We start from the raw sequence: 13,173 nt of genomic DNA on the forward strand, positions 1-13,173 counted from the left end.
CCTGGCACTGTGGACCAGCCTGTAGCCTAATTGGTGAGCTCCAAGCCACTTTGTCTCAAAGGAACTGGGGAATATTCTTGAGTATGACACACAACTTGACCTCTCCTCTCCACAGGCACAAACTCTCACACACAAATTAAAAGAGGGGAAAATCTGATTATGCTTACTATGTTTTTGAAAGCCTTCAGTGAGATGCCATAGCTTTAAAAATAAGGATAAAACCTCCCAGGCTAGCACAGTCTTTGCATTCTGCTCTCTCTCATTGCCAATTAGCAGTGTCCCCATTACTCTATATGGTGGACTCAGCTTGTTCAATCTTTAGCATTAATTTTGCTTTCCTCAACTGCACACCTGGACACACCAGTCAGTACAAGATGCCCATTGGGTGCCTTCCGTTGCACCTGTGCTTACCTTTATTACAGCATGTATCACTGACATAACTGAAGATTTATTCTCCTGATTGTCCAGTTGTTTCAGCATTCCTAAGGGTCATGTACTATATCATTTTAATTCATCTTTGTTTGTTCAGCTTCATAGGAAAAGACTTTAAGAAAGAAAACCAGTACTTGGGACTAATTTCATCTATAATTTCTTCAAATGAGTAACAAGACCAAATATTAAACTTTCTTTGATCATAACTGAGAAGATGACGTAGGTACCTCACAATCATTTTATAAGAGCAATGTTGTGGGTTTACCACTAAAACAAATATATTTGCAGTAATTCAATAGTAAATTCCATTGAATAGAATTCAAATTCTTCCCTTTTAAAAAATAAAACCTAAGGCTATGAAGAGGATCTTTTATAGTAAAGGGGTCATGTATTTTTCAAATTCTATAGCAAACACTTTTTAAAATTGTATAAAGCAGGGGCTGAAGATGAAGACTTGGCTCAGCAATTATGAGCATCAGTTGCTTTTGTCAGGGACCAGGGTTTGATTCCAAGCATCCACATGGTGGCTAACAACAACCCATACTCCAGTTCCAGGGGAATCTGACACCCTCTTCTGTCCTCTGTAAGCACTGCATGATATAGATACACTTACATGCAGGCAATTACACTCAAACATATAAAATAAAAATGATAAATTTAAAAATTTGTGTTAATCGAGTTAATAAAATTATCTCTAACTTGGAAAGAAGATTAGATAAACAGAGAAAATTTTCAGGTACAAATGACCACATGGTGCAAAAGTTAGATCAGCTCCATGCTGAAGACCTAGCAATCTGCAGTCAGATTTCCAGTCCCTGGGTTTCAAGTTACATGAGGCCATCTGAGCTTCTGCCCCAGCTTACAATTGGCTTTGACTTGCTAAGTAGTTGTTAGTTTGAAAAAATATCAACACAAAACAAGCAGATCTTTAAAAGAAAATTTCTGCCAATAGAGAGGCAGGAAAACAAAATTATTTTAAGAAAGAAAACCCTTACTAGAAAACTATTACTTCATTCCCTCATTCATCCACTTGTCCAGTGTTTTAGGTGTTGGGCATAGCAATTCAGATAAAATATGATCAAGGAGGTAATACAGAAACTGGTATAAAATTTAGAAAAATAGAGGTACCTATTCAGACTAGGAAAAAAATTAAGAAATCTTTTATTTATCCTTTGAAAATTTCATACATGTATGCAATATATCTCAATCCTAACCACCCCCAATTTGGCTCTGCCACTCCCCCGAGACACCTCCTAATACATTCTAGGCTTGGAAACTTTTGTGTCTGTGTGAACATGCACATGTTCTCTCTCTCTCTCTCTCTCTCTCTCTCTCTCTCTCTCTCTCTGTGTGTGTGTGTGTGTGTGTATGTGTGTTTGGCAGAAAGTGACAGAAGATTGCAAATAAGAGCAGGTATTGCAGGCTAAATAAATAGCTTACATGAATAAATTTAAGGACAAGTGACACAGCATGGCTTGGTTGTAAAATGTGGAATTCTATCCATTTTGCTGGAGATGAGAGTTATGTCATGTCAGGGCCAGCATAATGTCATTACTAGGGATACATAAGTACTACCTCAGTAGTACTCTTTGGTCTGACATCCACAGTGATGGGGTAAGAAATTAGAGAGGAGACCTTCACAGTACTGTCCTGGGTTTATATGCACAGGGCACGGGGTTCTCAATTCTTCCTCAAAGTTTCCTTCTTCCATAACTAATATTTTAATTAAACTGTATGAAAGATGAATAAATCTGAAGATATAAAGCCAGATATAAGATCAATTTTCTTTGAACAATGTGATGTTTACTGTCAGGCATCAAGTTTAACACTGAATGGCTTTGGTGGTATTTTTAAGGTATGACTCAGAAATTTCTTTGTAAAAACTGCTAGCTAATGACTTTCTCCATGGATGAGGTTGTAGAGGCTGAGCTTAGAGAACCCATCTCAAATTTCCACAGATGCTATACAGAACACCTAATGATATACACTGTAAGATTTTTTTTTCATCAAAAACATTTTAGGGTATAAATATAAATCTAATCCCAGGTTCATCTTTCTTCCTATTGCTTAACTTTGTGATTTGGGGAAAAATACTTAAGTTCAGTAAAGCTGAAATTTACTCATCTGGGAACTCGGTCTCTGGAAACATACCTAGCCTTACAAAATATGTATATTAAGTGAAACATGCACTACATGCTGCTAGTAGGAATTAAAATTATATTATGTTCTCATTCTAGTTTTAACTGCCTTACAATTTTGAAGTACAGTTGTCCCAAATGTGTGCAAATAAAATGAGCAGTGAAGAACATCAGCATTTAAAGATAAGACTATATTGTAAGTAAACAGCATCTTAATAATTAATTAATCTAATTGCATAATTTAGCATACCATGATCATTGGGGGAAGCAGGTAACCTTTACAAGGTCATCGTGCAAAAAGAGACAGAGTTTTGATAAATGAAACAGTTTTCCTTTGTGATTAAAAGTATCAATATTGGTTCTAAACTAATACACTGCAAATTCTCAATTAAAGCTAAACAAAATGTCATTGTCTTTTGGCTTGCTACATAACTAATCGTATTCCTTTTCTTTTCACCTGGTGGAATAATTACATTATAGGCCACGTTTCATCAGAGGTCTGGATTATAAACTAAAATACTTTGGATCACCAACTAAAGGATTTAGGGATGCTTCAAATCATATCACATTGTTCTGTGACAAGTGGATACTGAAAAGTGAAGTGATTCACTAAAGGAGAACTGCAGCCCACTAAAGAAAGAAAATGCAATCCAGCAGATGTGCAGAGGAAAAGAAAACAAACTTAGAAGGTGCCATTCAATAAGTAAGGGAGGGTGGTTACTCAAATAGAAACTAATTTTCCCCTAAGTCTAATTCCTTGATGGGGGACTTCTCATATTTAATTTCTATATTACAACTGTAAAGTATCAATCTGATTTGGACATGGGGGTATATGTGAAGAGAATGAAAAGACGTTTCATTTTGATAATCAAAGGTCAAATGAGTCAATTCAATGATGAGAATAGCTTTAGGACTCCTCCAAATGAGCAATAGAGGGTTCCCTCAAGTCTGGCAGCTGTAAATGCCACAGAAAGCACCACACATCCATTAGCCTACACGTCAAAAGCAGCATGGTTTTTGTTTATATTACTCATTCTTTTGTTCACAGACTTCAAGTAACTCAAAGTCTAGAATCTCTTTACTAATGTGATTAACACCCCAATAGATCATAAAATAAATTCTGTGTGTGATGAAAAAGTCTAGAAAAGCGATTGTTTAATTTATTTTTGAGAACTTGTCTTTGGGACTCTAATGGGCAGCATGAAATACCAAGAAGGTGCTGGTTATAATTCTGTGCTATTCCGGAAAAGTTAAATTTATGGATAATCATGTAACATGTTTCTTCTTAAAAACACAGGGAAAGCAGCACAGTGTGGGCCATGTACATCTGTTCTCTCTTATGAATGTTAAGACTTCTGTTATGACAGTCTTACAACTTTGTCTGATATTGAAACAATAGCCTTATTAAGGCATGAAGCTGCTGTTCAGCTTGGAGGAGACACATGTCTCAAGTGCTGCTTTTCACTGAACCCCTGAGTTCCAGAAACTGCAAAACCAATGTGTATTTGATCCCTGGATGAGACGCCAAGACTAAAACTCCTTAAATTTTAAATTTCTAGTTTCACTTAAACCAACTCTCAAGTCACACAGTAGCTTCTTGTGTCAAAGGAGATGATAATATAGGAAACATTTTTTCATTTAACATTGGCCTATTATATCTATATTTGAAATGAACCCATCCCCTCAGGATAAACCAAAAGGAAATGCTGTAGCTATTTAATATCCTGACAGCCTGGAATGGGAGAATTTCTGGAGCTTTCTTTTTTTTTATTACTGGTAGGTAATTATATTCTCAGCATAGATTAGTAATATCTATATTGTAACTGCCTCCCTTCTAACTTGACTTGGTTTTCATTTTGCTTAATTAGAAACTTATAAAATCTGTAATTGGATAAAGCATTCATTTTTTCCAATGGAGATAAATGTTCAAGTTTGGGTCAGATTCTTAGAAAATTAATCTCTCTCCTCTCTCTCTCTCTCGCACAAATGTTATGAGAATCTTTATGAAGGGGTGAAAATAATTAAAAGTTATTTGTACTTGAAGAAATCCCACAAATGTAACTGTGTCCTATGAAAGAACCTGTGAAAATGATCTATCTTCAAGGCTGCTCTTACAAAAGACATGAAATATTCCTTCAAATTTAGGAAGAACAACCTTATAAAATGTTTTCCACAAATCATCTTAAGACTCTTCGAAATTCATAACTCATCAAAATAGACATATAAGTGAGAGAAGATTGAATACGCATAGCAAATCCAGTATCTAAATTTAATGAATAAAGGATGAGAACCACAAAGACCTGGAGACTGTGATAGTTCTGCTTGCCCTCAGGGGACTACCTCACAGGTTCTGAAGCCCACTAACATGTGTGGAGTTCAGAAGTAATTGCTGCTACTCCATTGTTCACCAAATTGATACAGTTTTCACAGTATAATAAACACTCACTATTGTATCTTATGGACATTGACTCCCAGAATATAGCAAGCAACACACACTCAATTGAAATGTTGGTTGGAAATGGGAGAAAGCAACTGTCACTCATGAAACACTAAAGGTCATTATCATGAACTTTATTTTAAACATTCAGAACTGGACCTTCATAAACTGCCTTGCTGATGATATGCTTAAGTCTTAAACCCATGCCATTTAGGTTTTATGGGCAATATTAAAATATATTAACCATAATTGTATTAATTTATAGTATATGCCATTCCAAGATATATATTTTTTCCAAAAAAAAATATATTGCTTGAGGAATCTCAAGCCAAACACACGTGGAATGTGCTCTATCGGTTTCATCCATACTCCTCACCCTCACCTTTGTGGATCTTCAAAGTATTCACTCTCTCTAGATAAGCTGATGTGCTAAGGAGAAAACATGCTTTATGGCCACACCTTTGCATCATTTGGACAACACTGACCTCTAGTGTTCCAGAAGGTAGAGAAACTAGCTCCATGGCATACCTAACTTCCTCTTACTAAGCCACTTGCATCTTTTTCTTGGGCGTCATGAAAATAATTACACAAAAGGAGAAGATGCAAAAGAAGTAGAGAAGGAGGAAAGCGAAGAAAGGAAACGGTGGAGAAAACAGAAGAGTACATGAAAATACCAGACACTTACTTACCTCTATATATTATTTGAAATGGTTCTAAGCTGATTTTGATTTTCCTTCTGTTACAGAAGGTTGCCTTCTTCATCCTCTTTCAGAATGCAAACTTTCGTAAAATGTTTATAACTATAGACCACGGACTTCCCAACTTTTGGATCACAGAAACACTTGCCCTGGCTTCAGCATTTGTCTCATTGTCATCCCTTGGGGGTGTAATGCTGGGACAAGACCCTCTAAGTCCTCCTGGACCCAAGAGTTGGGAAATAAGGCAGAAGTGATCTTCAGTCATAAGTCTTTACATCTTTTCCTGACATTGATAGTAGTACATATTACAAAAATAAAATAAAACTGTTCTAATCTGGGTACTATTTCTGAGATTCTTGGCAGGGATAGAAATAAAGGAGCATGCTCAGAAACTTGAAGAACCCTGATAAACCATCCTTGCAAATAGCACAGGGGTCTCAATTGCATCCTTTCTCATTTACAAGTTCCTGGGGCTGAGAAAACTTCCCTTCTTCTGCCTAGAGAGGCACCTGAGCAATTATTCTTGAACGCTTCATAGCTTTAGCGATTTGTTCAAGTTTGACAAACTGAATTTTTTAAATACATAGTGCAGGTGGTGGGTCTCCAGAAGTCAAGCTTTCCTGTCTATTAAACTAAATGCCCTGCACTTGCTGAAGTGAGAAGTGAGAGGAGGGAGAGCACACTTAGAGAAATCTCATTATGTGTGTTTTGGCATCAGAATTTTGGGGGTGGGGTGTGCATGAAAGCCCTTTCTTTTATTATGGGGCAACCACTGATTTCCTAGTTGACTAGATCAGGCTATATTTCTTAGGCCAAAACTCCCAATCATGTTACACGGGTGCCCATTGGTGGCAAGACGCCCCAGCTAAAGCCTTCTGCCTAAGGCAGTGGAGACGGCAAGATATTTGGAGGTGGGGTGGGGGAGGTAGGTTGGACACACTGCAAATCTGTGGCAGCTGCAGTCACAGAGAGCAGCTATCACAGAGCTTGGTGGTTCAGGAGCGTCTTTAGACCTGGAAGCTTGGCTCCTGGTTAGCACCTACTGGGCAAACACGGGCCCTTCTCAAAAAAATCCTTGGCTGAGATTTAGCATAGAAGAGCTAGGAGGCAGGGAAGACAACTTTGTGATTCGAAGAAGGGCAGGAATTCCAGCAGGACAGGCTCACAGGATCTGGCGCTGCTAACTTTTGGTGTGATTGGAGTGATGGAATCACACTGTTACGCTTTCCCCCCCCCCTCTTTCCCTCTATCTAGACACAATTAGGTAGTGAATAATAATCCCCAGTGCCATCGTAATCCACATCATCTTCCCTTCCCCGGCTTCGGGTACTCACAGTTTGATGCTGTTAATCCTAAATGCCACAAGCCAGAGAGCACCAAAGTCAAAACGCTGGTCAGCCTTGATACAGAATCCATTTCCCCCGAGTGAGCGATCTCTTCAAACCGAATCGCAAATTCACAGACACCAGCCTTGGCTTCTCTTTCTTCTCCTCTGTCTCTCTTATTTCCTCTGCGCCACCTGGCCCCCTCCCACCCCCCCTTGGAGAGACACTCTCCCTCACTCCATCCCGCTCCCCAGACGCTCCAGGAAAACCTTGGCAGGGGGTTCCTGGAGACGCGAGCTGTGGCTGAGGTTTACAGTCCCCGCAACTGTCGCTGGCTTGTCCTCGCTTTCCTCGCCCGCCTTTTCTTCTCCTCGATCCCCTCCTTACAGGGGGCAAATCCAAAGTGAGTGGCGGTTCCAGGCACCCAGGTAGGAGAATAGCCTCAATGCACCTTGTTCAGGCGAGAGAGCTGGATTCAGCACCGGGGTGGCGGACAGCTCCTTATAGGCGCAGAGGACTGCGCGGTACCGCCCCCGGCCAGGCCCGCCCCAAGCTCGCCTATAAGAGTCGCCTGGGCGGGTCCTGGGTCGCTTCCTTGAGTCCCCCGGCAGCGGATCTGCTGTGTGCACTTTGGCTATCTGCGGGTGGGAAAGGAAAAGGATCTTTCTCGCTCTCTTCTCTCTCTCTCTCTCTCTCTCTCTCTCTCTCTCTCTCTCTCTCTCTCTCTCCATCTCCAGCCCTGTATTCCTACATCCCTAGCCCTTCCCTTTCTCTTTCTCCCCATCCAGGAACCAGATACAGGCATTTAAACCAGGTTTTCGAAGAATGCGGCTGAGCCCATGCCTAAAGGAGTTGGAAGACAGATGCCTTAGGAAGAGAGACTTTCCCATGGACAGCTTGGCAATGATCTAACCTGATGCCTGATGTCTTTTCCTCCCCTAGGCAGGGGAGGAGAAAGGAAAACTTGACTGTGAGATTTAATTTCCCCAGCAGGGAAGGCTGATTGACGGCTATTAATCTTATTGGGGTTTCTGATTTAACTGTTTAGGGATTTGGCACGCCTCTGCTGTTCAGACCCTGTGCCCTTTTCTCAAGGATGACCTTTTTACCTGCCTCCGTCCGACCTCCGAGACTCTCTCACTGGGGCTCTTGGCACGTTGCTTACTCAGGGACTGCAGGGTGTTTGATAATGTGGGTTCCGGAGGAGCCAAGGTGGTTGACTGGTATCAGACAGAAATAGGAAGCTAAAAAAAAAAAAAAAAAAAATTTAAAGGAAGAGAGACAAGTGGGTGTGGTGATGATGAGGGTCAGGGTGGGTTCCTAGAGTTGGCTCCTAAAAGCTTTATATCTAGAAAAGAAAAGATGGGTTTAATTTCTTCGAGGATCTCCACGAGAAATCCTGGTTCTTTCTTGCATGCATCTGGGGACTCTCTTGCTTGACCATAAATCAACTTATTTTGTGTTTATTGGAAGCTACCAGAAAACTGTCAACTGTTAACAAAATAAGGGACCGTAACGATTTCTCCTATGTGAAGCTTACAATCAAGTTAAGGTCAACAGACTTTCCCCACTTCAGAGGAAGTTGATGCCTCACTCCTACTCTCCCTTCACCCTCAGTGTTAGCAAGTACACAGACATTTCACAGACTAGATTCCTGACAGCCCTTGGTCTCAGATGCCGGCTGCACAGCTGCTGGAAAGTGAACTGAGTTTCAGGCAGCCTCTGCATAAATTCTGAGGTTAACCTTGTAGTCCTGGTGAGCTACTTTCTCTTCAGAATACTGAAAGATAGTACAATTACAACTGAACCCTTGTTCCCGTTATTTTATTAAAGAAAAATAATTCTGACGGTCTGGTCTTCTCAGTTGTAAGCAAAAGGCATGCTTTTATCTGTATGTGTAACTGAAAAGAATTATGTCAGCAGATTTCTGAGTCATGGAAAGCTCAGAAGAAGGTTATTTGCGGTATGGCCATACCCAGGGTCTTTGAATCCCAAAATATTAAAGCTGAGTTGATCCAGGCTCTTCTGTCTGCTGGCAGGGGATTTTAGAAAGATGATGAGGGGGACTCAAAATCACTTTTCTTTTTATTCATTCTGCGAGTGGCCGTATAGTGTGTGCCACACAACCCCTCATCTTTAAGAATTCCCCACTTGACTAATTTAATAATACTAGAAATTACAGAATATATTCAACTTTGTATGTTCTAAATGTATGTGATATATGAACATTTATTTTCCTTTTTAAGATTTGCTTTTTAATTTGTTTTATATGTATGTATGTGTGGCTGACTGACTGTATCTGTGCCACATACATGCAGGTGCGGTGAAGGCCAGAAGAAGGCAGTGAATTCCCTGGAATACAGGCAGTTGTGATCCACTCAGTGGGGGTGCTCAGAACATTACCTGCATCCTTTACAAGAGCAGCAAGTGCTCTTGACTGATGAACCATCTCTCTCATCCCAAACTGAGATGTTTTTTCCCCCCAAAGAATAAATTATTTCAAACATAATTCAAGTCCCTTTGAAGGACTTGCCTCACAGCATTTATACCTCATCATGCCTATGAGAAAATTGCTGCTTTGGTATGTACTATCCATATATATATATATATATATGTTTTTATGATTTTCATGAATATATTTATGTCCATAAACAACATGCTGTATTATTTTGATTATATGTCATAAATGTGTAAGTGGTGGGGCTGGGGATATAGCACAGCTAAGAAAATGCTTGCCTAACATTCAGGAAGCCCTGGGTTCAATCCCAGTACCATATAAACTGGGTGTGATGATTCATGCCTCACTCTATTCCCATCACTCTGGAGGTAAGGATAGGAAAATCATCTATCTATCTATCTATCTATCTATCTATCTATCTATCTATCTATCATCTATCTATCCACCTATCATCTATCTACCTATCTATCTATCATCTATCTATCCACCTATCATCTATCTACATCTATCTATCTATCAATCATCTATCTATCTATCATCTATCTATCCACCTACCTACCTATCATCTATCTATCATCTATCTATCTATCTATCATCTATCTGTCTATTATCTATCTATCTATCATCTATCTATCTACTACCTATCATTGTAGAAATGGTATCATACTATTTCATTTTCTAATTTACAGTTTGTTTAATGTTGTTGAAATTTAGTGCTTGGTATATGAATTCTTACTTCTTTCATCTTACCCAATATATTGTATTTCATTTTTGGAATATGCCAACACTTATTTATTAGTGAGTCTGTTTATGAACCATAAGTTATTACCAGTTTTCTCCTCAAATTTAAACTATGAAATCTTGTAGCCATCTCTTAGTTTGTCCCACATTTAGAAGTAAAATTTCTGCATGGTAAGAAAAGTTTGCTTCAGTTTTTTAGATATCTCTATGTATTCTGTAACAAGGCAATACCAACTCATGCATCTTCCTTTTCTGATAGTATATGAGGTCTCTCTGGAGGGCAGCATCTTGCTATCACAAGACTGGCTTTTTAAAAGAGAAGATTGAAAGCTAAGGATGATGGATCTTCACTCACCAAAGTCAGTGTTCAACAGCATTACAGTTTCTACATGTCCCCCAAACACAGAGTGAGTAAATAAAATGTTTTGATAATTAGAGAAGATAATGGCTTCATTTTCTGGCAGAATCGCTTACATGAATCATCAGTGCCAGTCAAATATAACTGTGGTACAATGTAAGAGGCCTGTAGAGAAACTTATTGCCATGATATTCACACTGTGATTATCTCAGATTATTAATAAATATTAGAACACTCTCTATAGATGTCCATATGCAGCCCCAGCCCATAGTGTGTAAATTATGCCTTATTTACAATCCAATTTACCGTTGTGGCTTTTATTTTCTGCCCCAGACACACCTGTTCTTGGAGTAACTTTGAGCTTTAACCAGCACACGTTTGTCTAAGATTTGCTAATGTTTCAGTGAGCATACTGTGCCTCTGACTGCGGTGCAGGCAAACAGCTGCTCTTCCCAGACAATGGTGTAAACAATGACGTCTTCCAGGGAAATTTTGGCAACAAGGCTTTTGATTCTCAGTAGAATATTAATCACTATTAAAATTGTTTTCGGCCAGATCACTGTCTACCTATTAAATTTCTTTTGTAAGGATTTTACTCTGATGGATGCAGCTGTCACTTGGTAGAGAGAGGCTGAATAATTTCACCTTTCTTCCAATGTTGCTACACATAGAGTGATTCACACCTGCAAAGGAGATCCTTCTTTGAAGAGACTTAAAGCTTCTGAGCAGGTAGTGGAGGTTAAAGACTAGCAGAGACAAAGGAAAATGGACAGTAGAAACCCTGAAATGTCTATATTAAAAAATCAATCTCAACACCTTCCACACCAAAACCTTTTCCAAATTCTTTTATAAAAAGTGAGAGAGGGAGAGAGAGAGAGAGAGAGAGAGAGAGAGAGAGAGAGATTGCTCAGCAGTTAAGAGCACTGCCTGCTCTTGAGGAAGACCTGGGTTCAGTTCCCAGCACCCACATGGTGGCTAACAACAGTCTATAACTCCAGTTCCAGGGGATCCTGATGCTCTCTTCTGGTCTTGACAGCATTGCAAGACATGAGTGTACTTAATACATGCAGGCAGTACACTCAGATACATAAAATAAAAATAATAAATAAAATTAAGAAATGTTTAGCTACTTAAAAAAAAATAGGAGGGCTGGAGATGCCTCAGTTGGGAAAGAAGAGGCAAGCATGAGGACCTGAGTTTGTACCTCTGGCTCCAGGTATGGTCTAGCACATCTATAACCTTAGCCCTTGGGTGGAGAGTAGAGACAAGGGGATCCCCTGTACTCACTAGCTAGTCAGTTTAGTCAATTTTTGAGCTCTAAAATCAAATGTGAGAACTTGCCTCAAAGATACAATCAATGGTGTTAGCATGCACAAGACCCATGCAAACTCAAGCAGACAAAAACTTAGCATAGAACTGGGGAAATGGGAAGGAGGGTCCAACCTTAGCCAAAGAACTATTGACAGCTGATTACTGCCTGGTGAGGGAGAGTTGATCCTCTGTAAGGGGAGTACTATAGATAAACTGAACTCCAGAGGATGAACTTACACTGAGGGACATCTGGGTACACAAACTTGACTTGATAGGTGTCCTAGTTTGTTTCTTCATTGCTGTGACAAAACACTGACAGCTTCCATCTTGGGGAGGAAAGGGTTTATTCAGCTTACATCTCCCAGGTCACAGTTCATCAGGGAGTCCAAGGTAGGAACTCAGGGCAGGAACATGGAGGCAGGAGCTGGAGCACAAGCCATGGAGGAACACTGCTTACTGGCTTGCTCCCCTGGTCCCAGCTCAGCTTGCTGTCTTATCCAACACAGGCCCACCTGCCCAGGGGTGGCACTACCCACAGTGGGCTGGGCCCTCTCACATCAGTCAACAGTCAAGAAAATGCCCCACAGACATGGCCACAGGCCAGTCCAATGGAGGAAATTCCCCAATTGAGGCTCTCTCAACCCAGGTGTCAAGTTGACACTAAAGCTATCCAGCACAATAGGCCTTAATATATATGACAGAATGCATGAAATCCAGCAGGGCGACTTTGGGGAGCACAGGTTGGAGACAAGATCTGATTATGATTAAGAAGTATGAAATACACAAAAATTCAATAAAGATATACATTGAGGAAATATACACATATATGTATGGTACCACATGGTAGAGGGGCTGGAGAGATGGCTCAGCAGTTAAGCATGCTGGATACTCTTGCAGAGGACCCAGGCTCAGTTCCCAGCATCTACATGGTGGTTAATATCTGTCCATAACTCCAGTTTGAGGGGATCAGACTCACTCTTCTGGCCACCATTTCACTCAAGCGATTCACTTACATACATGTAGCACAAACACTCTTGGATGTAAAATAAGAATAAATAAAACCAAAGTTGTTTTTTAAAATAAAGTAGACATCCATAGTGGAAGAAATAGCATCCCACATGCATGCAAAGGTATATACATCTAAACACATATACATGTGCATACACAGAAACAGAAAAGAAAAAGAAATGAAATAAGTTGTATAGTACTTTACTGTTGCTTTTAGTTCCCTTGAAAGTTGCCATTCCGTTGCTCCAATGGAGCCAAGAAAAAAGG

The 13,173-nt window shown here is 39.9% G+C and overlaps 1 protein-coding gene and 1 long non-coding RNA gene across 2 annotated transcripts in view; one reads left to right on the forward strand and one right to left on the reverse strand.

The window, feature by feature from the left end:
* LOC103732321 (contactin-associated protein-like 5) overlaps nt 1–7,214 on the reverse strand; it is a 258,463-nt gene extending 251,249 nt beyond the window's left edge. The window contains exon 1 of the mRNA XM_008830877.1: nt 7,040–7,214. Within this exon, the coding sequence (XP_008829099.1) occupies nt 7,040–7,121 (82 nt within the window). The 5' untranslated portion in view covers nt 7,122–7,214. The remainder of the gene's footprint in view (nt 1–7,039) is intronic.
* A 1,263-nt stretch (nt 7,215–8,477) lies between these two features.
* LOC103732305 lies at nt 8,478–10,630 on the forward strand. The gene is made up of 3 exons (XR_607192.2): nt 8,478–8,786; nt 9,349–9,611; nt 10,489–10,630. It is a non-coding gene; the product is annotated as an uncharacterized LOC103732305 (long non-coding RNA).
* Nucleotides 10,631–13,173: the final 2,543 nt, after the last annotated feature.

This window comes from Nannospalax galili, unplaced genomic scaffold (genome assembly GCF_000622305.1).
Source record: "Nannospalax galili isolate Female #2095 unplaced genomic scaffold, S.galili_v1.0 scaffold633, whole genome shotgun sequence".
Taxonomy (NCBI): domain Eukaryota; kingdom Metazoa; phylum Chordata; class Mammalia; order Rodentia; family Spalacidae; genus Nannospalax; species Nannospalax galili.